Genomic DNA, 25,244 nt, shown 5'->3' on the forward strand with positions numbered 1-25,244 from the left:
TATCTTTGTAACTTACATTGTTTTTAATCCATTTTAGTATAGAACAGTAATTTTATTATCTTATTTTATTGGTTGATTACAGTAGTACAATATTATTTTTTTCATTCAAATATGAACATAATGGACAGTAATTTATTTTCAGAAAAACAATAAAAATAACTTGAATTTGCAGTCGTTTTAATTAGCAACTAATTTTTTCTTTTAATTTTAATTTAAATGAAATAAGTACACAATACTGTTGTTCTATTTAAATTATTTTTTTTATGTACAATAACCGAACATTAATACTGTATTTACATTTTTCTGAATAGCAGACATCTCTAAATAATGAGCAGATTGTTGTTCACGAGCCACGTCCAATATTTTGAAGTTGATCTATATATGTTTTCTTTAATTAATTTTTGTATGGAGGGTATATATTTTGATAAGTTATACATGGATATAATTAAAAATATATATTGTGATAAATATTTATTAAAAAAAAACCCTTAAACTTTTGTATTTTAGTACTAAATAAATAAATGAATAAAAAAACAAGCTGCCTAGAAAAGAAATATTTACGTCAATTCCAATCCTCCAGAATTATGCTAATGAATGTTTTTAATTAAATCTACGTTGACAGAGTATTAGAACTGGGGAAGTTATTTTCTATAAATTTTGTACTTATTTCAATTATAATTATTAACTATCAATCACATGCACTGTGATAAACCACTAAAGAATTTTACATAGAAAACTATACTGTTTAATACATAACTATTTTATAAATGTACTATTATAATCTCTATTTAAATAAATATGTTAAATAATAATTCTTGTAAATATGAGGGTTGTCTGAAAGGTTTTGAGTCTAACATAGAAAGAGGTTTTTTTGTGTTAAATATAGTTTTATTTTTCAACAAAATCTCCTTTCAAGTTGATACACTTTTTCCAGCAATGCTCTAACCTCTTTAACGCTTCCAAATAGTAGCTGGCATCTTTCTCCGCAAAATAGGCATTTACATATGTGATAACCTCCTTGTCTGATGAAAATCTCTTTCCTCCAAGCGAAACTTTAAGGTTAGGAAATGAGAAAAAGTTGCTTGGAGCCAGATCTGGTGAATATGGTGACTGGTCAACCAATTCAAGGAGCAATTCATGAATTTTAGTCATGGTGACCATCTGTGAGCAGGTGCATTGTCCTGATCAAAAAGCACTTTCTTCTTCTTCAAATTTGGTAGTTTTTTTTGCAATTTCAACATTCAGCTTGTCAAGTAATGATGCATAATACTGTCTCGTTATTGTTTTAACTTTTTTGAAGATAATCAATAAACAAAATTCCATTACTATACCAAAAAAACAGTCGCCATCTCCCTGGCCAATGGAACCATCTTTGCCTTTTTCAGAGCAGGTTCACCCTTTGCAGTCCACTGGTTTTACTGTTGTTTCATCTCAGGAGTGTAGTGGTGGATCAACGTTTCAACTGCAGTTATGAATCTATGCAAAAAATCTGTCTCACTTTGCTTAAATTACTCCAGCAGGGGCTTGGAAGTATTCATTCGAATGCATTTTTGGTTCAAAGTGAGCAAATGCAGCACCCAATGTGCTTATGCATATCCAATTCTTCAGTTATTATATGGCAAACATATTCGTCGGTAGTGTAGTACCATTTGGTGAACTTTTTTGATATCAGTGGTGGTTGCAGTTTTTGGCTGTCCCAAATGCTCATCATCAACCAAACTGGTACAACCATGTTTAAATTTAGCTACCCATCTTTTCACGGAGGTGAATGATGGAACAGAGTTCCCATAAACAGCATCCAACTTGGTTTTAAATTTGCATTGGCGTATTGCCTTTCAAATGGAAGTATTTAATCACGGCACGATATTCAATTTTTTTCCATTTTCACAAAAACACTCACAATGACTTACTCAAATGATTATGAAACAACTGAGCATCCAAAATGGCTGAAATTTTAGTGATTACCTTTAAAACGTATGTGTGAATAGATTCCCAACTTTTGTTGACGAGCGCTGCCATCTTCATGTTGAGGCTCAAAACTTTTCAGACAACCCTCATATGTATAAAAAAAACTTTACATTATATTATTATTATAAAATAATTTGAATTTATAAATTATATGTATGCCTTCTAAGTAAAATACATATTAAAAATAAAAGAATAAGGTGGTAAAAATAATATAAAATATTTAATAGTATAATAATGAAGAGAAGTAGTATGTGTTACTGTATCCCTTACACACAATTATAGCTCATCTTTCTGTCTTAGAGATAGGGTTACATACATGAACGATAGAAAAAAAAAATTACTAAATAACATTACTAAATGAATTGAAATGAAAGTATTTAGAAATCTTAGTATAATTATATTTTACAATTAAAATGTATTTATTATTAAATATTAATAATTACATTTAATACTCAGTATTTCTATTTTTTATGAATATAAGAAAAACCAATTCTAATCCATGTTTCTGTTCAACTGCATTGTATTGAATTGTATTTTTTGTTTAAGGTTATTACAGGTATTTATTATTTATAAAATATTGCAATATTATGGGGTATTATGTTTGTTACCTGTATTTTTATCTATTATGAATAAAAAACAAATAATTAAAAATTTGTGACAAATTTGTCTTTATATATCAGCTTTTTACTAGATTATTTGTATTATATTAATTAAATAAAAAAAACAGAGTTCTGTATATTTATTAAAACTTGCTGCTACAAATGAAATATCTATTAACCCGTTCATTGTATTATTCGACTTCAAATTGGTGTAATCTCTCATCAGTGTTTAAATTTTCCCCTTTGTGGCTTTATTTGATATTGTTTTTAGTTAATAAACCACTACTTATTCTCTGGTCAACTACTATTTTGTGACTGTAAATGAAATACTGTTATAAAATTTATAACAATAAATTTAAAGAAAAAATTGTTGGTATACTAAATTTTTTTTCTCCTTAATAACAAATGCAATACATACTACAAAAAAGGGGTGAACATTAGTAAGCAGGGAAAGGGTTAAGATATTTGTTCTCATAATAATAAAATTAAAATAATTTTCACATAACTGGTAGTACACTAAAATAACTTTTAATTAAGTTCACCACTTTCTTTAAATTTAAGTATTATAATATGTTCTAATTTATGCAACACTGCATATTTGTTATAATACTGGAATTACTAATATATTTAGATATGTAAATTTAGCAGAAAAGGGTTTAATTTAACCATTATATCATCTGATTAAACTTCTGAGTGTTATGTTTTTAAATTCTATTATTTCAGAACAGGTTTCCCCTTCTCCCAATCAATCCAATTGAGTAAAAACACTAATCCTATGTAACTGTAAAAAAGAAAAAAAAATCATAATTTTAATACTGGTTAATAGTAAACGCCTTTACAATCTAAACAAAGTCACTAAATATGTATACCATTTATTTTTTCAAAGAAAAATATGAAAACTATACACTTAGACAAACGTAGAAAAATAATTCAAAATTCATTCAAATCATGTAATGAACGGTTTTCATAACTTTCACAGATTAAGAACATAACAAAAAATACAATTTTTTTCAAAGAAAATATTTAAGGTTCCAATTAAAATGATTACTGTTTATCTACTTGAATTCGTGATAGTAAAAAATTAATTTAAAAAATGTTAAAATTTTTTTTTAGCTGTTCACTTTAAACTTGTTGAACAATTTGACTTCAATTGACTGAATGTAACCATACACGGCAGGCTTGCGTGACCTGTTACATGATATGTTTTCACAATATTTGATTTATTACGTTTATCAATTACAGATCAGATCATTATTTCAGGTTCAAATATTAAATCCAGAAGCAGTTTCTCTACTGAAAGTTAAAATGTAAATTGTTAAACATAAAAGATTCTAATAAATAATTTTGAATTGTGTAACTTAACAAATCTAATGTGGACACCACATGACTTCCTTGTAAGCCTATTAAATTACATATACACATTTTCATTTAAACTTATTTCATTTGAAAGTGAAATACGTTCCTCTAATTCTTTAATAAAGTGGACAGTAACAGAATTGCTGAAATATTAGTAATATTATTACTAATTTTTGCTGAAATATTATTAACATCAAATATTTATACAATTATTAATTCAATAATCTTACATGAAGTATTAGGATAAAGTAAAAGTCCCTTTGTTACTCATATTACCAGATCAGAAAATTTTAAAACCAAATAAAGAATAAAAGGAAGAAAATGTTGCAAACAAAGAAAGAATAAAAACATTAAGACATGAATAAAAACATGATAAATATAAGGAGGAAGAAAATGTTAAAACCAAAGAAAGAATCAAAACATTAAGAGAAGATGATAAATATAAGGGGAAAGAAAACATTAAGACCAAGGAAAGAATAAAAAGATTAAGACAGGATGATGAATATAAAGAGTGAAAATTTTAAAACTAGAGAACGTGTACACAAATTAAGATTAGAAGAATAATATCAAACCAAAGAGCGATTAAATGATTGGCAACAAAAAAACAAATAAACTAAATGATGATCAATTCCAACTTATGGAGATTATTGTCTGACAATATCACAGGAGTAATTAACTAAAAGATAAGAATTTTTTGCAATTTATTAAAGATCAGACATGTATGCCTGCCTAAGTGTATATGTTGTTCTTGTGAGGGTCTATTTTTTGGTCACTCTGTAGTTAACTTTAATGTAAAGAAAATTAAACTAGAAAATCCAAAAATAATATGATTCTAAATTATAATTTTCAATTAATATTAAATAATCAGATGTTTCATCAAATCTATTACATATACACATATGTAATAATCCCTATTAAATTACATATACACACATTTTAAAAAATCTATAAAAAATTTTATTTCACTAATAACTTCTGATACTTTTTCTTATTTTTTTTTATTATTATTGAATTATTAATCATTGTATACATTTTTTTTTACAATCATGGGTTAATAATTATTAATAAATAAATATAATTAAATTTTAAAAAAAAGTTAAAAAAATAAATTAAAAAAAGGAGATGAAGTCTGATTCAAACCGATGTGCCTTCCCTTGTAAGATCCAAATATTTCATTAATTATTTTTTATTTGGCTATAACTCTGGGACCAATGAAAATAAGTACCACTTATATATCATTGAAAAGCTCTCAATGAGGGCTTATAAGTTAAGAAAAAGTCCAAAATTAAAATTTTTTGGGATTTTGGGCTTTTTTAGACACTTTTGGTTCAGTCGAATGCAATCAAAAGGAGAGATGCACAACTAGATGTTACAAGAGTCATAAATCCAAAATCTCAACATCCTATAGCTAACCTTTTTGAGTAATGCAAGTTAGATACATACATACATATAGAAATCTCACCGAACTAGTCAAAATGGATTCAGGGATGGTCAAAATGGATATTTCCATTAAAATCTGAAACCAAATTTTTGCGAAGGAAGTAAAAAAGAAGTTGTAGGAATGCTGTTGATTTTTCACGAGTAAAAGCTAGTAATACTTCATTTATTTACTTATTTTTCATTTAATAATACAATATACTGCATTATATTAATAGTACTTATAATTGCATAAAATTATGATTATCCTAATTAAATGTTATAAACATAACAATATAATAATTATGACATATAGATGTAACCTATACATTATAATACATTGATAAAAGGCTGATGATGATGATAAATAATTTCATTATCACCATCTTAATTATTAATATCATAATAAAATATTTGTTTATACAAAATAATATATATATCAATAAAAAGCATACATTATTAAGTCCAAAAGTTTAATCATCAATTTTAGGCTATTCTTCTTTATCAACAATTGAATAATTAATTCATTCTTCACATATCTAATTGTTCTTAAAGGCAGTAGTTTTATTTTTTCATTTTACGACTGCTCTGTAAAAATAAAAAAAAATCTTCAGTAATAATCTATAATATTTAAGAGAAGCACATCTATGTATGATTACTTTCAAATTGAGATACTAACCCTTTAACATGCGTAGATTTATTCCTGGAATATTAACCTTAACACTTGAAATGCTTAACTTACTACAAAACTTCCTTACAAATTCAATTAAAATCTAACTAATTAAAAAAGTGGAATGAATAATTCATCAAAATAATATAAATTAAATCATAGAACAACATTAAGTAAAGCAAAAATCTTCAAAATGATACACAAATAAAAATTGTAGTTTGAAGAACAAGAAATGATATTAGATTTTTTTTTAAGACATTAGGGAATATTAATCCTAACTCCTGTAATACTTAACTTATTTAATATGGCTGGCAAAATTGTTTTTATTAATTCAAATGTAAAACTGATTAAGTTTAATTATACACTACCTCGCATTTATTATACATCTAATTAATAACCAAAAACAAAAAAAACCAGTGAGAAGAAAAGTTTTTCTTCGTGTTTGATCAAGCGCATAGGGGTAACAACATTTTTTCACTGAAGTACATTAAAACTGTTTAAAAGCTTTTAGCTTCGATTTCATTTTTGTATTCTCTATAATTTTTCTGAATTGAAATATTCCACTTTAAGGAGAAAAGACCATTTTTGTCTTTCATGCTGCATATCTCCTGATCTAAACAACATATTGATACAAATAAATATGAAAATTAAAGGGTTTTGATCTAGCTTTAATGACAAACTTTGAGGTCTTTATCCAGTTTTTGGATTTTGTTCGTTTTGTGCCGAGATATTGAAATCTTTAATGAATGAGATGGAACATGATCTTGGGTTAAACTGAGAGCAGGTGATACACGTTGCTGTCTCAATCTTTAAAGAGTTCAATACCTCTGCACAAAATGAACAAACACCATAAACCATAAACTACAATGCTACATTAAAGACCTCACAATTTGTCATTAAAGCTAAATCAGCTAGATCAAAACCCTTTAATTTTCATATTTATTTGTATCAATCTGTTGTTTAGATTGGGAGATATGCAGCATTAAAGACAAAGTGGCCTTTTTTCTTTAAAGTGGAATATTTTGGTTCAGAAAAATCGTTGGGGGACATACAAGAAAAAAAAAATTACAGCTAAAGTCTTAAGCATTTAAACGATTTTAATGCAGTTTACTGAAAAAATTTAATTTCCCCTTGCGCTTGATCAAACACGAAGAAAAACTTTCAAATTTTTAAAACTTTTGATGATTTTAAAAATCTAAAGTATACTGTCAAAAAGTAAAGTATTCAAGCTTTAATTTTTTTTATTCATCTCTCTAACCCTCTTGGTTGCAAAGTTAAAATAGTTTGAATACAATCATTCTTTATCATAACATATAAGTCTTGTTCCTTTAATTTTTTGTACTAGTGTAGTAAGTATTTAATTTTAGTTTGAAATATCAGGAAAACATAATTTTTGCCTCTTATTTTTAATTAGTTCCTTCCTAGAATTAAGGAATTCAGAATTAAGTTCCTTTTAATTAATTACCTTCCTAGACAGCCTGAACATCCCCAATTTTCTGTAGGCCTTCTACCCCCACCCCCCTGAAGTTCAACAAAAGTTCCCACAAGGGGACGTTATCACTCACTTTGAGAATGAATGATCTACATCAATATTATTTTTTAATAAGGTTGGGTTTCAATTAACCACACATCTCAGGAGTAGTCAAACTGAGACTGTACAAGACTACATTCATACATATCATCCTCATTCATCCTCTGATGTAATACCTCAACGGTAATTCCCAGAGGCTAAACAGGAAAAAGAAAGATTAATATGTCTACAAAAACTGGAGTAGCAACAATCGAAAGAGATGGCTTCACACTACACAGCTGTTGGTCGTACAAATTTGACGCATGCACAGTTCTTCTGTAGCAGCATCATTTTTTAATAGCCACACCTTGTATGTTTTTATAAAAAATTACAGCTTATGTCATTCTGTTTAAAATGCTATTTAGTTTATGAATCATGTAGCATTTCTCAAAAATGTATTAAAATGATTAAGTTATCAATGCTTAAGTCAATTTTTATGTGACTAGCTCTGTATGTGTTAAACAATATGATTTGTCCAATCCTGAATGAATTGACAGGATTATCGGTGCTTGTTCTAACTTGCTCAGTACAAATTCTGTCACATGTGGTAAACGAGTAATTGCATGTTTACTCCTGTCAGTGTGTGTTGCATTTCAAACCTATATAACGGCAGTAATTGTTTCTTTTACTTTCATTAACATTTTCCTGTGCAATCGGTAGCAGCATTTTTTAAAGTCAATCTTTTACTCACGTATTTGTGAAATCAAAACCATGTCAGAAGCAGAAAAGAAGAAATGACAGTACAATGCAAAATATATTAAATACGGATTTATCGAAAATCGCACAAATCCATCATTGCCACTGTATTATTTGTCAAAGGTTTTTTCAAATGAAGCCTTCCAGGCTACAAGATCATTTTAATAAAATGCACTCAGATAAGAAAGACAAAGATGTGGCCTATCTTCAAGATCTGGAAAGAAGTTCAGCCAACTATATCAAAACATTTTTCAGCGGCTTCCAAGCAAGACGATGATCGACTTCGAGCCTCATACAATATCTCATTGTTATTTGTTAAAACAGACAAAGCATACATTATTGGGGAAGATTTAATTTTACTGGCAGTAAAAACACTGCCACTGTGCTCCAAAAACCAGCAGCAGACATTATCCGAAAAATTCCTTTGAGCAATAGTTCTGTACAAAGATGAAATTGATGAGATGGCTGAAAACATTAAAGAATCATTATGCAATCATCTGAAGACTTGCCAATTTTCAATTCAGTTGGATGAGTCCACTTTACCAACTAATGAAGCATTGTTGTCATACATGAGGTTTATCAAAGATAAAAAAATATGTCTCAAGACCTATTATTTGCTAGAAATTTAGAGACAGATACAAAGGGAGAAACCAAATATAATACACTGGAAACGTTTTGTTACAAAAAGGAAATTCTTTTGAAGAAATATCAATTGCTACTGATGGCGCTCTGGCTACGACAGAGTGTCATAAAGGCTTCATAGCGTACTTCAAAAACAAAGTTCCAGACGTGCTTGCTGTACATTGCATCATTCATCATCAAAATTTAGTAGCAAGAAACGTAAGTGAAATATGTTATCAGAGCAGTTAATAAAATCAGAAGCAGCTCACTAAATGACAGATTATTTAGTCAACTTGTGTTGTCAATGATGGAGATTTCAACCACTTGCCGCTTCACACAGAAGTTCGCTGGCTATCAGAAGGTACCAGTCTGACTTGATTTTACAATCTGACTCTGTGATACAGCTCCTGTAAAACAAAGATACAGAGTTGTGCGACACCTCATCACAACAAAGAATGATTTGTGTATTTGACAGACCTGTATAAATTGTTTAATGATGTTAATCTCCAGCTTCAAGGTGACTACTTGAATTTGATTAACAGAAAATGTCACTGCTGCTTTGGTAGCCAAACTGCTATTACCCAAGAGAAACACTGGAAGACATGAATTTAATAACTTTCCTAATTTATCCGCACTATCCTTCAACGACTTGCTTGTTTACAGCCAACACTTGGAGAACTTCCATGGTGATTTCAAAGAATGATTCCAGGACATTTTAAATATGGACATACCAGACAGGGTGTTGGATCCTTTTTCAAATGTCAATGTAGCAGGATCATCACAATTAGAAGAACTTATAGAACTGACAACAAACAAAGAAATAAAAATAAAATTCAAGAATGGCTAACAAGAATTTTGGCTGCAGAAGCCAATCCTGCAACTGTACCCTGGATTATGGTCGAATGTTCAACGATTTCTGATAGCATTCCCATCATCGTATTTGTCTGAACATGGATTTAGTGCTGCAGCAGCGTTACTAACAAAAAAGAGAAATTGACTGCATGTTACCAAACATGGCAACTTACAGCTGTTTTTATGTAAATTTTAGTCTGCTTTAACAAACTCGTTAAAGCACATCAGATTCATCCTTCATGTTAATGTAAGTGTAATTTTTCAATTGAAAGCTTTGTTTTAATTATTGTATTGTTATATTGAATATGCTATCACTATTGTTGTTATATAACTATGTATATACAATTGTAATTTTTTTGAAAGCAATTTTAATAAAAACACTTCCAAATATGAATAAATATGCATTTTAATTGCTCTCATTTAAAATGTAAGTTTCAACTGAAAATCGGATATGCCACGGTTAAAAACAATAATTGCAATTGCTGTTTTAGAGCGATCTTAAAAACAGTAATTGCAATTATTATTTTCAACGGATGATAAGTTTAAAAATTTTGGGGGGCACTACAAAATGTTTGATTCTAAATGTGGGCCATCGGCAAAAACGTTTGAGAATCAATGATGTAGATTGATAAGGATTTATGGTTTTCATCAGTTCTGTTGTACAGTAAATATAATATGAACAAATTATTTTATAATGAATAGTTTTTAATTGGTCAAGCATTAATCCTACATTGAAAAAACAATTACCAGCACCATCTTAATCAACGAATAATGTACAAAGAGATTTGATACATGATATATTTTCATATTTTCAACAGTAGTAAATAATTAAATAAACATGATTTAAGTAAAGTAAAAGTCTTCAAAATGATACATAAATAAATGGTAGTTTAATGAAGAAGAAATGATATTAAATGTCACATTTACTATTATTTCATTTTACTCATGTTTGTTTTAGTATTTAATTTATATAATTCTAATGAAATATTCATTCCACTTTTTTAATTATTTTTAATTGAATTTATAAGGAGGTAAATGTATAGTATTTCTTCTTTAACTTCTTTGTACATCTACAGTTGAATACAATGGTATATGTCTAGCACATGAAATTCATTGACACTGAGATACGAGGGCGGTCCAGAAAGTAACTTATGTTTGTGCCTAGTGTGGAGATGGGTGGGGATAGAGCTGCCATCCTAACCCAACAGGTTGGTCTAGTGGTAAACACATCTTCCCAAATCAACCGATTTGGAAGTCAACAGTTCCAGACCTAGTAAAGGCAGTTACTTTTATACGGATTTGAATACTAGATCATGGATACTGTTATTCTTTGGTGGCTGGGTTTCAATTAACCACACATCTCAGGAATGGTTGAACTGAGACTGTACAAGACTACACTTCATTTATACTCATACATATCATCCTCTGAAGTAATACGTGAACAGTAATCCCCGGAGGCTAAACAGAAGAAAGAAAGAAAGAAGAGCCGAAAAAAGATCTTGGCATCAAAACATTTCTATGCTGAGTACGTATCAAGTTGTAGCATGTGGACTGTGATTTTTCTACTTTGTTCTTTGCGAATTGTTGAAATGTGCACTTCAATAGAAAATCCTGTAAGTTGTGAGGTGTGCTCAGTGATTAGGTTTTTACTGGAAAAAAACCTCAAACCAATTGAAATTCAATGGCAACTTTGTGAGGTGTATGGAGATGGAATAATCAGTGATGGTGGAGTGAGGCAGTGGTACATTCAGTTTAAAAATGGCCACACCAATGTTCATGATCAGGACCGCAGTGGTCAGCCTAGCCTTGTGATTGATGAAAATCAACCATAAAATTCGTGAAAATTGCTGCATTATAATTACGAAACTCTTGCTTCATTTCCCCCAAATTTCATGAAGTTTACTAAATAAAATTGTATCAGGGAAGCTTGATATCACAAGTTTTGTGCAAGATGAGTGCCTAAAATTTTAATACCAACAGATCCCCTTTTGTTGTCTTAAGTTCCTATGATTCGACACTTATGTTAGTAAAGTTAAACATAAATTTCAATAAAGAAGAAAAATGTCAATCTTAAGCAGTCATGTATAAAAAATTAAAGAACTGAGTAAACATGTAATATAAATACTCAAACTTAAAAAACTGATAGTAGTGAGACGACAATCTCTCACAACAATAACCAGTACCAATTTACTAAGCTCTAAATAAACGTATTATAACCTTCTACTTACAAGATTAAAAAAATTTACAAGTACATCATTTGTCATCAGAAAAAAAATGATTATATTATAAATAATAATATATAAGAGAAGAATTGTATGCTGGTCCATCCCAAGTAAATATTACTTATGGTGAAAATAATCATTTTCAGAATATTGTACAAATATAAATTTAAAAAAAAAAAGTTTTTTAACTAAAAGTACAGTTCTCTGACAACAAATCATTTTCAAACTTCCTGTTTATTTCATTATTACTTAAGAGTAAGAAACAGATAAGAGACATCATATAAATTTGACATCAAAGAAATTATATTTGTCATTAAATCTTTATACATAGACCGATGAAAAATATGATGTAATTACCAAATATTAGGATATAAAGACTAATCAAAGTAAAAATGAAGAAGGAAAAAATTATTAAATAGATTATAATATTAATTTAATTTAAATGATTATTAATTTATATTTACTCACTTTATTGCTAATTTGGTATTGTAAATGATCAATTGTTTCACGCTGGGCTGCAAGACGCTCATTCATGGTGGCAAGATGATCAGACATCGTACTTAACTGTGCTTCATAACTAGTAGCAGTAGTAGCAAGTTCTTCTTGAAGATGAATAACCTTTTCTCTTAATTCCTGTGTAGTTATATCTCCTCTTCTTGCTTGTTCAAGGCATGATTCTAATCTTCTTTTTATAGCAGAACACTACAACGTGCCATTTATAGGTATAATAATTAAACAATTAAATTCAACTACAAATTTTAAACATTAATACATACAGACTCTTCAAAATTTGCTTTTCACTGATCAGAAGTTGTTAGTATATGATTGGAGGTGTATTATTAATCTTTTATTACTCTTTCACTAATATAAACTTTAGTTTATAGTATAATATAGAGTATTCTCCTGAGAGATGAATGAAATTGATCATTCATCATTTTGGATCTAGTAAACCTTGTAAGTCCTGCCGCAACTGCATAAAGATAATTTGTGATGATTAAGCGAATGTTTGCTCTGACAACTTGTATATATATATATATAACTAAATACAGTTATTTATTAATGAACATTTCCCAACTCTAAAAATGTACAACCTCTACACTTTAAAATAATAATATTAATAAGTTACAACAAACAGCAGATAAAAAAAATGTGTAGGTGAATTTAATCTGTTTAATTTTTAGTTGTTATAAAAATACAAAAAATGTACTGTAATCAAACTGATTACCATTTCTTGTTTATGTATTATGTTATTTTACAAAGTTCGAGTTTATTCTATTTTAATACCAACAGATCCCATTTTGCTGTCTTAAGTTTCTATGATTCGACACTTATGTTAGTAAAGTTAAACATCTGTTAACAGTTATGTTATTATGTTATTTACAGTGAGACATCTCTTTCCTTTATAGATAGAAGGCAGAGAAAAGAGATGTAGCATATGACATCAGTCATCACATGCGTAACATAGTAGTATGATATGCATAACACATTATATGGTATGGATATTTAAATTAATGGATGAAAATGTGAACTACATACCATCCATTAAATCTGATTTTCTATACAGTAAAAATAAATAATGTATTTAATTAAAATGTTTAAAGAAGCAGGGTTTCAAAAAAAAAATGTAATGTCTGAAATAAACAAATTTTATGATAGAGTAAACACCAGTTAACTGAAAGCCTTTGTTACAAGGTAGAAGTGAGCAAATTTGTCACTGATAAAAATTTATATAAAACTGAAGTTGTTTCAAATATTATACCTGATGCTTCACAAAAAAAACTACGACAATAGTGATGAGTTTGTGGATTAGGCTAATAAAACAGATTCACCAAGTAGTACATTGTTTACTACAGTAATCCAGCGTGTTGTAGTTGTAATGCAGTTACAAGGATTGAAAAAGACAAGCCTGGTTTTTATGAGATAGAACATTTCATTTTTAAGTAAAAAATTTTAATTTTGACTGTTCAAAACAATTTTGTTTGGCCAAACAATCAACAGTGTTCTGCTATTTATCAGGTCCTGTCACAGCACTGGTACTCCATTCTTTTCTTTTTTACCCCCCAAAATCTTGATTTTGAATAACAGGGTACCTAATCTAGGTTTAAAAACAATTTTTTTACTTTCTTTTTTTGCTTGATAATTTGCATGAACATAACTTCATTCTACCTTAATATTGAGCAGTTTCCATCTTTATTTTCTTCTTTCTCTCTTACCATTAACTGTACCCTCCAATACAAACTTTAACCAACAATGCTTTTTAACACCTGTCCAATCCAGTTTCTTTTTCTATCTCTCAAAGTCTGCAATAGTGATCTACTCTCTCCCACAACACCTCATCATTATTAATTCAATCTGTACACTTCATCTTTTTCCATTCTCCTCCATATCCACATTTCAAAGGCTTCTAATCTTTTCTCATCTCCCTTGCATAAAGTTCAGGTATCCACACGATATGGCAGTGCTACATTTGGCAGGTCTTTTCCTCAGATGTTTATCAAGCTTACTACATAACATCTCTTTCTATTGAAAGCTTCTTTTGCCGTTGCAATTCTAGTTTTTATTCCCTTTGTGCAACTCATATCATTACAGATAATGCTCCCAAATTATTTAAAGGACTCCACCTGTTCAATATTTTCTCCTTCTACGTTAACTAATATCCCTATTAATCAATATATCCCTAGTTGGTCAATGTTCTAGGACGTACAGACCTTCTGTATATTCTTTCCATCTTTGCAGAACTTCTTGAGAATCCCTGGTTATTGTCCCATCTTTATTTTCAATTTTAATTCTTAATGCACTTCCTTTTCCTTGAAATCATATCTGTTTGGCCTTTCTGCACATCATGTCAAATTTTCCTTCTTCTCCAGTTGTTTTATATATCATACTTGTTTCTCATCAATTCTCTCTTACCTTCTCAACTTCCTCCTTAATTCATTATTTAATATCCTATACCTTCTCACCCTTCATCACTGTGTACATATTTCCATATCCTTTTTTCTTCCATCTTCTATACCATGGCCTCAGTAACCACTCTTTCTTTGTCCTATTACTTTTCTTACGCACTATTAACACTCTAGCAGTCATTTTCAGACTCTCATTCATCCTGATCCATTTTCCACCTATGTCCTTAGTAAAACTCCCTCATCTCTGCCAGTAATTCATGAATTCCTCCTAATTCTCTAGTTTGTGATTCCTCTTTGAGAGCTTCTGCATTCAACTTTACCTCAACTCTCTTCAATTCCATGAGAACTTCTTTATGGTTTGAGTTAATATCAGCTCATAGATATGCTTTTATATTTTTAAGATAATTTCTGTACCTATTCTGTATTAATATATAGTCAATCGGGTACTTCTTTCCCTTAAAGAGAGATCCAAATACACCTCCTTCTTCTATGATTCTCAGAGAGTATTTCCAACTATCAAATAGTTTTCTTTTCAAAAGTTCACTAACCTTCTCTTTCATTCTTTTCACCAAATCCATCATTTTCATGAAGGCGCAGAAACTACGCCTTCTTCCTTTCCTTCTCTGACAACTGCATTCCAGTCACCTATCACAATTAAACACATATTCCTCTTCTCTTTTTTCATGATTTGTAATATATTACAGCAAACCTCTACTTCTTTAGTGTGTTGGCATGTAAAAGTGTGTTAGCATGTAAACCTGAATCAACCCTTAATATCCTTTTCTGTAACCTTTATTTTCAAAGTCATGATCCTATTGTTTATATAATACACCTTAATTATTTTATTTTTCAAAGTTTTTGGCCAAAAAAGTAATAAAAACAAATTACACATTTTTTTCAGTTAATAATTTGTAAAATGGAGTTAATTTTCTTTAATAACATATTGAATGAGCACAATGGAATTTTTATTCCAAATTATAAAAAGTTTTATTCCATTTTCAATATCTTAAATTCTTACTTTGGCAAGGATGAATTCAATTGACTGAACAATAAATTTAGTACACACATACTTTTACACTCAGTATTCTGTTATCATTTTAATATAATGTGACTGATTCCTGTAGTGTAATATTATCAGGGTATTACTCCTATCTATTTTGATAAATAGATTGTTATCTTTCACTAAAGTTAAAGGGCTACCGATTAGTGGACTACTGTCCAATGAGACAGCAGATTTATCATGCAGCCATTGGACTATTGGGTTACTTCTACTAGTATACACAGCAGACATTCCTGAGATTATAGACATCGTTAGAATGTGTTTCCTAACCCAACAACACTGTTATTAAATCTTAATTTGCTTCATCTATTTAATATCTTCTATATATTTTATAGTTTGTGGGGGTTAAAATTTTTAATTGTAGAAATATAATCTATCAGTTAAAATAATAATGACAGATAAGAAGTGTGTTTGTTTAGTTATTATGGTTTAACACCAGACTTAAGCACAGTGTTAATGAAAAACCACAATTGGTGGAAAAATAAAGATATTTTAAACAATACCTCATTCAAGGTGCACTATGTGATCAAACAAAGTGACCTGACCTAAAATAAAAAAACTTCAAATGGATACGTGAAATAAGAGATTAGTTTTTATTATTATTATATGCTGTATTATTACTGCATATACTGAAATGATTAAATGTTTTCACTTAGAACACTTGTAAAGATATTAATCAACAGATTATTTTTTAAGCAGTAAATAATATTATTAATATGTAGTTAATGAATATTTTCATTTTTCTTTTTAAGAAAATATTATTACTATAATATTTATTATCTTCATAAGCTAATCCAGGAAAATTAAAGCATATTATTTAAATTCCACTGTATAAACTGAGCCTTGATTTTTAATTCTTAAATCTCATAAGTTATATAATATATTTCATAATTATCTCAACTTATATACCATAATTTATGACACATTCAATTCTTCTATTTTCAAGCACAAAAAAAAATTGTAATTACAATTATAAATTGAATAGGTGTGGTTTTAACTCAACATTAATTATGAGTATGACTTAATTAAAATTAAATGACAAACAAATAATGATTTGCACACTGTAAAATAAATGTAAAAAATAAATTAATAACTACCTCAGTAGAAACGCAAGCAGCTTTACTCTGTGCTTCTTGTTTCTCAGAAATTAAGTAATTAATTCTTTCAAGAAAATATTTTTTCACTTTTTCCTCTCTTTTTGAAATCTCAGCATTTAGACTAAATGGAGCATCTAAAGAACCAAGCTGAAAAAAGAATAATAAGGCATCCTAAATTTAAAATCTTAGTTATCTATTACAAAAAACACATAAGGAAATAAAAATTTCTTTCAATTAATAATTGACAAAAAATAAATGACATTTCAGTCTTTCATTTTAAAATCCTGGGTTGAATCCTAGTCAGACTTGAGTTTTCATTTTATACAAACATTTTCCATGTTATAAGCTTGAAAGGTTGTATGGAGAACTAATCATCCACAATAAAAGTTAATGCTTCCTCAATTTCCAAGACATCTTAACAAAAAAACAATCTTATTCAAAAATAGTACATCATCTTGTAATAAAAATCATAAAACTTATTAGCTTTAAATTTGTTCTCAGAATTCTGTTATTCAGATAGTAACATTATAAAGAGTAGATAAAGTAAGAAATATATAAAAATCATTAGCAGAAGCTAAGAGAGCTTTCATAGAGGAAAGAAGTGAAAGAATGAGAGGAAAGAGGAAAGATGTGTCATAAAAAACTGAAATGCATACAGGCCTTTGAAGAAGTATTAAATTGAACAGAAGAAAAGAGAAATCTGAGGCAAAATCTCATAGATACAAAATAAGTTTTTGGGGGAATATTTTAAGACAATCAGACTTAGTTCGGAAAACAAAGTGATGTGCTGCATGTATTAAATATGTTTAAGTCAAATGATTACCATTAATAAACAGATCTAAACTTAATGAAACTCAGTAAGTTAAAATTAGACTGCAATTATGAAAATATTAAAATAATATGTTACCCAATTATAACATTACCACAGTTCCATGAGAAGAGGAATTCATCACATTAATAGATCATATTATCAAACAAATATTTTTAATAATTTTTTCTGCTTTACAATCTTTGTATCACTTTTAAATGCACTGTATTAGATAACAGATAGACATATTTTGTCTTTTAAATAATTTAATACTGCAAGTTGCTACATAGGGATGATAATGTGGAAGCATTTTTCACTCAGAAAACCCCTCTCTCCAAAAAAAAAAAAAAATGCAAGTTGTTTAATATTAATATAGTTATTCTCTCCTATATTACGATATAGATGTCTTCATTCTTTTTGAAGGTTTCACATTTTACAAACATAACAGTCTACATATAAAATATAATTAGAAGTATATTAAAACATCCACAGACGTTTTTGCTTTCTACTGTGAGGCCTTTAAGAAATTTTGCCATGCAATTCAGAATAAAAAACAAATGGCACATTTCAATGATATTGTATTTTTATATGACAAAGCTTGGTTAGATGCTGCTGCTTGAAACCAAAAAGTTTTCGAATAATTCTAAAAACTTAACATCATTTGGCTGATGCAGTACAGAATATCACAATTATCTGTTTCTGTACCTGAGGTAATTCCTTTCCTACTTACATTTCAACAATGATGATATCAAGAGCTCAGTAGAGAATTGGCTATTTTCACATGCAGCTTCATTTCTTACAAATTATGACTGATAAAATAAAAATTATTATTTTTTAAAAAAACAAGTTTATTTACAGCCAAATGCATTTTACAATTGTATGTTGTGTAGACACAGATTTAGAATTGCTATGAAGCAAGTATATAGAGCTCTAAATGGACAAAGTATAAGTGGACACACAAAAAATATTTGGTACTATCAATAAGCAAACCAATGTGTTAGAATTAAACTATGACATCTGACAGAATAATGATTATAATTTTATTAAACAATTTTTTTAAATGAAACATAAATAAAAAATATCCATTATACCTCTAGTTTATGATCCTTTGTCATATCCCTCAAAAACAATTCACACATAGCAAAAACAGTTACAGGTTACTGTCCTCTAACGTACATAAGTATTATACTCTAAAAAGGAAGGTTAAAACTATTAATAAAAAAATGTTTAATATTGAAACAATAACAATTTTATATTTGATGCAAAGAGATTTATCTTACCATATTTGTTATTTTCTCCTTTTCAGACACAATTTCATCACTGGATTCCATTAATTTATTTCCAATATCAACCTAAAAATGATTATACAAAATTTTATAAAAATTGAATGAATAACAAAACACAAAGCTCTGTAATGTAACAATTTTCCCTTTAAGACAGATGAACTTGGAGTTTTATCACAAAAAACCTGAAACTCTTGATCAATTGGAAGCTCAACAGGTCCCAAAAAATACAAATGCAGTTCATGCTGAAATTAGTTTCAATATTCTCAAACATTTACTAATGAAAAATGTTTGAATCTACAATGAATTTTAATACAGCAGGTAATTTCTCAAAAGGTAACCCTAATAAAAACTTGTTTCAGAATAAATAAATCAATACATAGAAAAGTTATTATCAATTTAAAATAAGAATAACTTTAAACAATTCTATAAATGGATCACTGCTAGCCTATGAACAAAAGAGAATAAAGAATACAGAAATTGTTGGTATTTCTTGGGAGAAGGAGATATTGGGTAAAAGTATTAAGAGCAGCAGACAGCAGAATGCTATGAAGAAATAATACCTTAGCAAGTCAATACCAGAAAGGAAGAGAGCCTTGGGGAGAACAAAATTGAAGTGAAAACTCAGACAAAAAGTCTGGAGGTACATAAATGAGGATATAAGGAACTGATGTGGGTGTTGAAAATGAGGCTGTGAACAAATATGGTTTGGATGGAAACTCAGAGGACTGTTTTATTAGTGTTCACACTTTTAGGGAGCAAAAAGATACTATTGTGTGGTCAGTTCTCCATGACATACTGAAAAATATGTCAAACGATATTCCACAGAAAAATACTTTTAAGATATATTGTATACTAACATTAGAAACTAGTTCATTCTTCTTTAAGAATCAAGATTATGAAAAGCAAGACATCAGCCAATTTTTTTAGCCAACAACATTTGTTGGTATTTCAATACATGAATTCAAAATAAAAACAAGTAACATTCATTAAGAACTCAGATGAGTTTTTACATGTAACTTAAGAGTGAAAATGAGGAAGTTGGAATGACAAGTGAAAAATATCACATTTATCAGAAATTGTACCTCTCAGAATAAAATAATTTATTAGTCAATGTGCTGATCATTACTTCATCATCAATTTAATAATAAACCCACTTTTATTAATGAAATTTTATATCCTTCTGCTTATTTTTTCATATAAAACAACACAAGACACTGGGAAAAATATTGTTTACATCAATCATAAGAAAAAATATATATATTCTAGAAGTAGACCTTTGTTTTTATACTCTTTTTTGATTAAGCTTCAAATAAATTGAATTTACAATACATGTTTTGAATTTACAAAACTAAACTGACAAACTTTTATGAAATCCTTTTTTTGAATCATCATGCAAAACCAGGTAACTGTGTATTGAAATACCTAGTTCTTACAGAACATTAGAATTCTCTTAGGGGTTGCAACTAACTAAGAAATACTGTTTTAACACACAGTTATGACAGTAGACCTGTCTCAGTTTTTTGTAGTTAAATTGGCTCAGCTAACCATTGCATGCACAATAACCTTTTATGGAACATTCTTAATCTCAGAATAATTATTACCTGAGGAAGTTTAGATTTGACCATTTGATATTCATGTTTCCAGTGTTCACATTCTTGATCAAGTTTAACAATATCTGATTGGGCCTCAGAAAGTTGTTTTTTTAGACCTTGTCTAAGTTCTAAACCATTTCTTGCTTCTTCCAAATCTTTAAGAGCTTCTAAATATGGTACAGATGGAGATTCTTCCTGAAATAATACAATAAGTATTTTAAAGATAATAAAATTATTACACAATGTTTCATAAAGATTATTTACTAATTATTTTACATATAATTATAACAACAATTGATATATGATTTCCAGTTCTTTTGATCATATCAAAAAGGAAAAAAAATAAATACAAAAATTAAGGGTTTCCTAAAATAGCATCTTTTTTCTTTTAATTGAACTTAATCACTGGAAAAGAAGAGAATTTTCTAAAATAAAATGTTTTTCTTATCCTTTTAATTAATTAATTATTTAAATTACTATTATCACAAAAACTTAATCTAGAATAGTAAGATTCTGTAATTAATTTACTATTTGACTCATTTATTTAATTGGCTACTGAATTAATTACCATGTTAGTAAAATGCTGACTTCAAAACAAGTCTTGGGCGCTTTAGGGCTTTTCTGTGGTCCTGCATATCTCAACCTGAACTCTCCAATGGTGCAAAAAATAATTTTCAGGATTGAAATAATAATCTTAAATATACCTAGTGTAATTTTTAATATAATTACTTTCATAAAAGTGTAAAACACATACAGGAATCAGGCACACAGTACCGCATGACTTTTATTTTTGGACTCAGTAGTGTGATGTAGAATCCTGGGGACCTACCTAAATGGCATAACTCCAATTTGTTTGCAACACATTAACATAATAAATAATAGTGGTAGCCAGGAGAAGACAAAGATCATTTAATACTTAGTTTACACTGTGTATCATCTTTTCACAAATGCTCCACTCTCAAGCAAATACTAACATACTGATACTGACTATATCATAGCAAACTAAATATATATATTATGTAAATGATAAAATATAAATTGTCAGTACAATAATATATCAGGAGTGCAATAATAATATTGAATGCCATAATATATATTATTGTTAATATAACAAATATTGATTATTAAATACAAATATTGATTATTAAATACTATAGGCTCTCCGACAGTCACTAGAATTGTAGGATGTCATCAACTTTTATGGCTATCAATGACTATGTGTCAATGATAATAAAAAGGTGTAAGTGACTCCCATTATTGCACACAATTGAAAAAAAATTATTGAATAATATTACAAAAACTTTTAAAGCTTGCAAAAATTTTTAAAAACTTGCTTTATAATTTTTAGTCATACGTTAATCAAACTATTATCATACACTGCATGACTTTAATTAGTAAGTTAATTTGGATTTAAACCTCACATAGCCGTTTTGCAGATTTTTCAATTTTTTACACCGGCAACCTTAATTTACTCCCATACAGGAGATGTATGCAAAAGTAATGGTGGGATATTGCATTATCACCCGACCTTAGTAACTGTGCAAAATTTCATCAATAGGCTATGTCAGCAAATATGTTAAATTATTACACCTGCACCTTTAATTTACCCCCCCCCCCCCCTGTATGGGGGGTGTTTGCAAAAGTAATGGTGGAATATTGTATTGTCACTTGATTTAGTAAGTGTGTAAAATTTCATCAATTGGCAATGTCAGGAAGTATGTTACATTAAGGAAGCAAGATTTGAGGACAAACATGAAAAAAAATTTACAAAACATTGAGTTAAAATAAAGCAAGTAAAAATTAAAGTTTTAATGATTTTATAAAATGTATTTATAAAAAAATGAATCTTTAAAGTTCTTTTTATTAGTTCCATAAAACATATTAGAATTATTGGAATATTACTTGTGTACAAATTATATACAGAATTTCTTAAGGAAGCCAAAGTAACCGCTTATCTCATCTTATATAAAAATCAAAATCAGTAATTACATAAGAGTAACAATAAAAATTATACTTTAAAAATTCTACAATTTTATCATAATTTTATGCAAATTATTTTCATTTAATTATTTTCTTATATTGAATTTTTATTTTACAACTTATTATAACAATGAAAAAAGTTACTATTTTGTATTTTTTATGGTTATAAGCTTTGAAATATCTACAAGAAACTTAAACTGGTTTTATTGAACATTATGGTGAAAGTAAGAATGTGAAATATCAAACTTAACTGTTCTGAAAAACAAAATCAACAAAAATAATATATGACAATATGTTTTTCTTTCTTATGATCATCGCAGATGGTAAAATAGCCTTTTCAAGCTTGGTAATAAGTGAATGCATTAAAAACAGAGGCTATATAACAAAAACCTGTCCTACTATAAATGTGGTAAGGGATGCAATGCAAAGGCCTTGAATGGTCTATATATATTAACATTCTACCTCCAGTACTATGTAACCTGAGTAACAATTAAAAAAGTACTAGCGTTGACATGCAGACAGAATTGAAATTGAATGATAGTAAAATAGTAAGACAGTAAGGTAGTAAACTGAAAAAGAGAAAATTCATTAAATAAAAAAAAAAACAGTTGTTATGTATATAAGACTTTCTCCTGTTTTCTTTTTGTTTCAACCAGTTTCAAGAGAGTAGTACAACTCTCAAGAGGGAAGAGATTAGTTCTCATTCGACTTGTGTGTATAAATACATATCATACAAGTATGATAAAAAAATAACTAAGATTTTAATTTTTATCAATAAGGATTTACTTATTCTCCTACACTAATATTGTTTACTTTAAAGTAGTCCACCAGAGATGACACTCTAAGCATGTTTCTTCCAATCCTCAAAAGATTTGTGGAAAGCATTTTTTGGTAAAGCCTAGTCCTTAGTCATTTTTTCTTTATTTCATCATTGCAAACTGTTATCCTGTTAATGATATCTCTTAATCAGTGAGAAAAGAAAAAGTTGCATATTTCCATATCTACAGAATTCAGAGACTACAGTACAAGTAGGTTATTTTGGCTAAATAATCATTAATTGCTGAAGTGATATCATAGCATAAAATCAAAGAATTATTTGCTATGTTAGTGGTTTTCTTTTGATTGCTCATGTAAACTCCATAAAACTGCTAAATACCGTTCATTGACTATAAAACCTTGTGGTAAAAATTCATAATGGACAATATCATTGTAATTGAAAAAGAGTAAGAACTTTAACATTTAACTTTGTGTACTTTTTTTCAGTCTCGGTTCTACAGGAAGCTTCCATTGGAATGTTTGGAACTTATTTTTAAAATGATAACTGTACACCCATATTTTGTCATCTATTATAACAAATTTAAATAATTCTGAGTCATCTGCTATGTCAACTAACGATTATTCTGCAACATTTTTGTAGAAAATTCAACAGTTGTGGAACAAATTTTGCTGTTACTCATTTCATACACAAAATATCAGACAAAATTGTTTTACATGAGCCATAAAAGATTCCTAAATGAAACAAACTCTCACCAAATTTTCTAACAGTGATTCAATGATTAATGATCATAATGTCCTTTATTTTGCCAATATTTTCATCAGTTGTTAATGTATTAGGATGGTCTTCTTTATGACTTTCTTAAAATCATTTGTACCACTCATAAACCCTTGGAATCAACAAAACAGAGTTAAAAAAATCCTTGAAAAAGTTGCCGAGAAAGTGCTCTGCCATCATACGGGAAAAAGTCTTGTTATGGAAAAAATTCTTATTATTTTTTGATTATATTATTTATATAATATTGAATTTTTTAATTTTATATGGTTAAATTTCATATTATACTGTAAAATTTAATTATTCCATAAACTAACTTTTTTCTACTGTATTTTCAATGGGAAAGAATCTAGTAAATAAAATAAAAACTTAAAAAAAGATTTAATCTGAAATAAAAAAGAATATAACCACGAATTCATTAAACAATTTAATTTTTAATGATATATGAATCACTATGAAGCTGTACATAGACAAGAATCAGCAGAGCAGTTTCTGATCATTTACCTTCATTTCAGCATACGTTGAAATTTAAACCTTTTCTTATTCTTCAAATCTACTCCCTTTCTGCACTGCTTCTTTTATGCTTTCTTTCCAACTTTCTACTGTAGACAATACTTTCTCAGTGAATGACCCAATCAATTAGATTTCTTCTTTCTCTTTTTTTTATGTCTCATTTCTCATTAACAAATAAACAAACACACACACACACTCTCTCTCTAAGGATATTTTCTTTCAATTCTCATCTTGTCTAACAAGCTATCATTACATTACTATGCACAGGACAAACCAGATGCAACCCCCTTACCTTGCGCAACCCTGGTCCTTATTATTAATATTTTTTTATTACAACTTTGAAGATGCTACACTTCATCTTTAAAAGGAAGATGAGATGAATGAAATAATAATATGTAAAAAGATATCAGACCCTATCCAAAAATTGAATCCAAAACCAACTGATATAAAAAGTACTGTACTAACACAGTAATCCAGATCTAATCA

At 28.5% G+C, this 25,244-nt stretch overlaps 1 protein-coding gene across 3 annotated transcripts in view; it reads right to left on the reverse strand.

Moving 5' to 3' along the window:
* Positions 1 to 2,589: 2,589 nt before the first annotated feature.
* Positions 2,590 to 25,244, reverse strand: part of LOC142325200 (protein phosphatase 1 regulatory subunit 21) — a 90,122-nt gene continuing 67,467 nt past the window's right edge. The window contains exons 13-18 of one of the 3 annotated variants that reach the window (XR_012756502.1): positions 20,726 to 20,911; positions 19,119 to 19,190; positions 17,031 to 17,177; positions 12,439 to 12,672; positions 5,795 to 5,927; positions 2,590 to 3,348 (exon numbers count right to left, since the gene is read on the reverse strand). Coding sequence is in view for 2 of the 3 variants with exons in the window: in XM_075366638.1 (XP_075222753.1) it covers positions 5,904 to 5,927; positions 12,439 to 12,672; positions 17,031 to 17,177; positions 19,119 to 19,190; positions 20,726 to 20,911 (663 nt within the window). In the remaining variant the exon portion in view is untranslated. Of the gene's footprint in view, positions 3,349 to 5,562; positions 5,928 to 12,438; positions 12,673 to 17,030; positions 17,178 to 19,118; positions 19,191 to 20,725; positions 20,912 to 25,244 lie in introns of those variants that run through there. The other 2 variants (XM_075366638.1, XM_075366637.1) reach the window with 2 other exon arrangements.

Source organism: Lycorma delicatula, chromosome 5, assembly GCF_047948215.1.
Source record: "Lycorma delicatula isolate Av1 chromosome 5, ASM4794821v1, whole genome shotgun sequence".
NCBI lineage: Eukaryota > Metazoa > Arthropoda > Insecta > Hemiptera > Fulgoridae > Lycorma > Lycorma delicatula.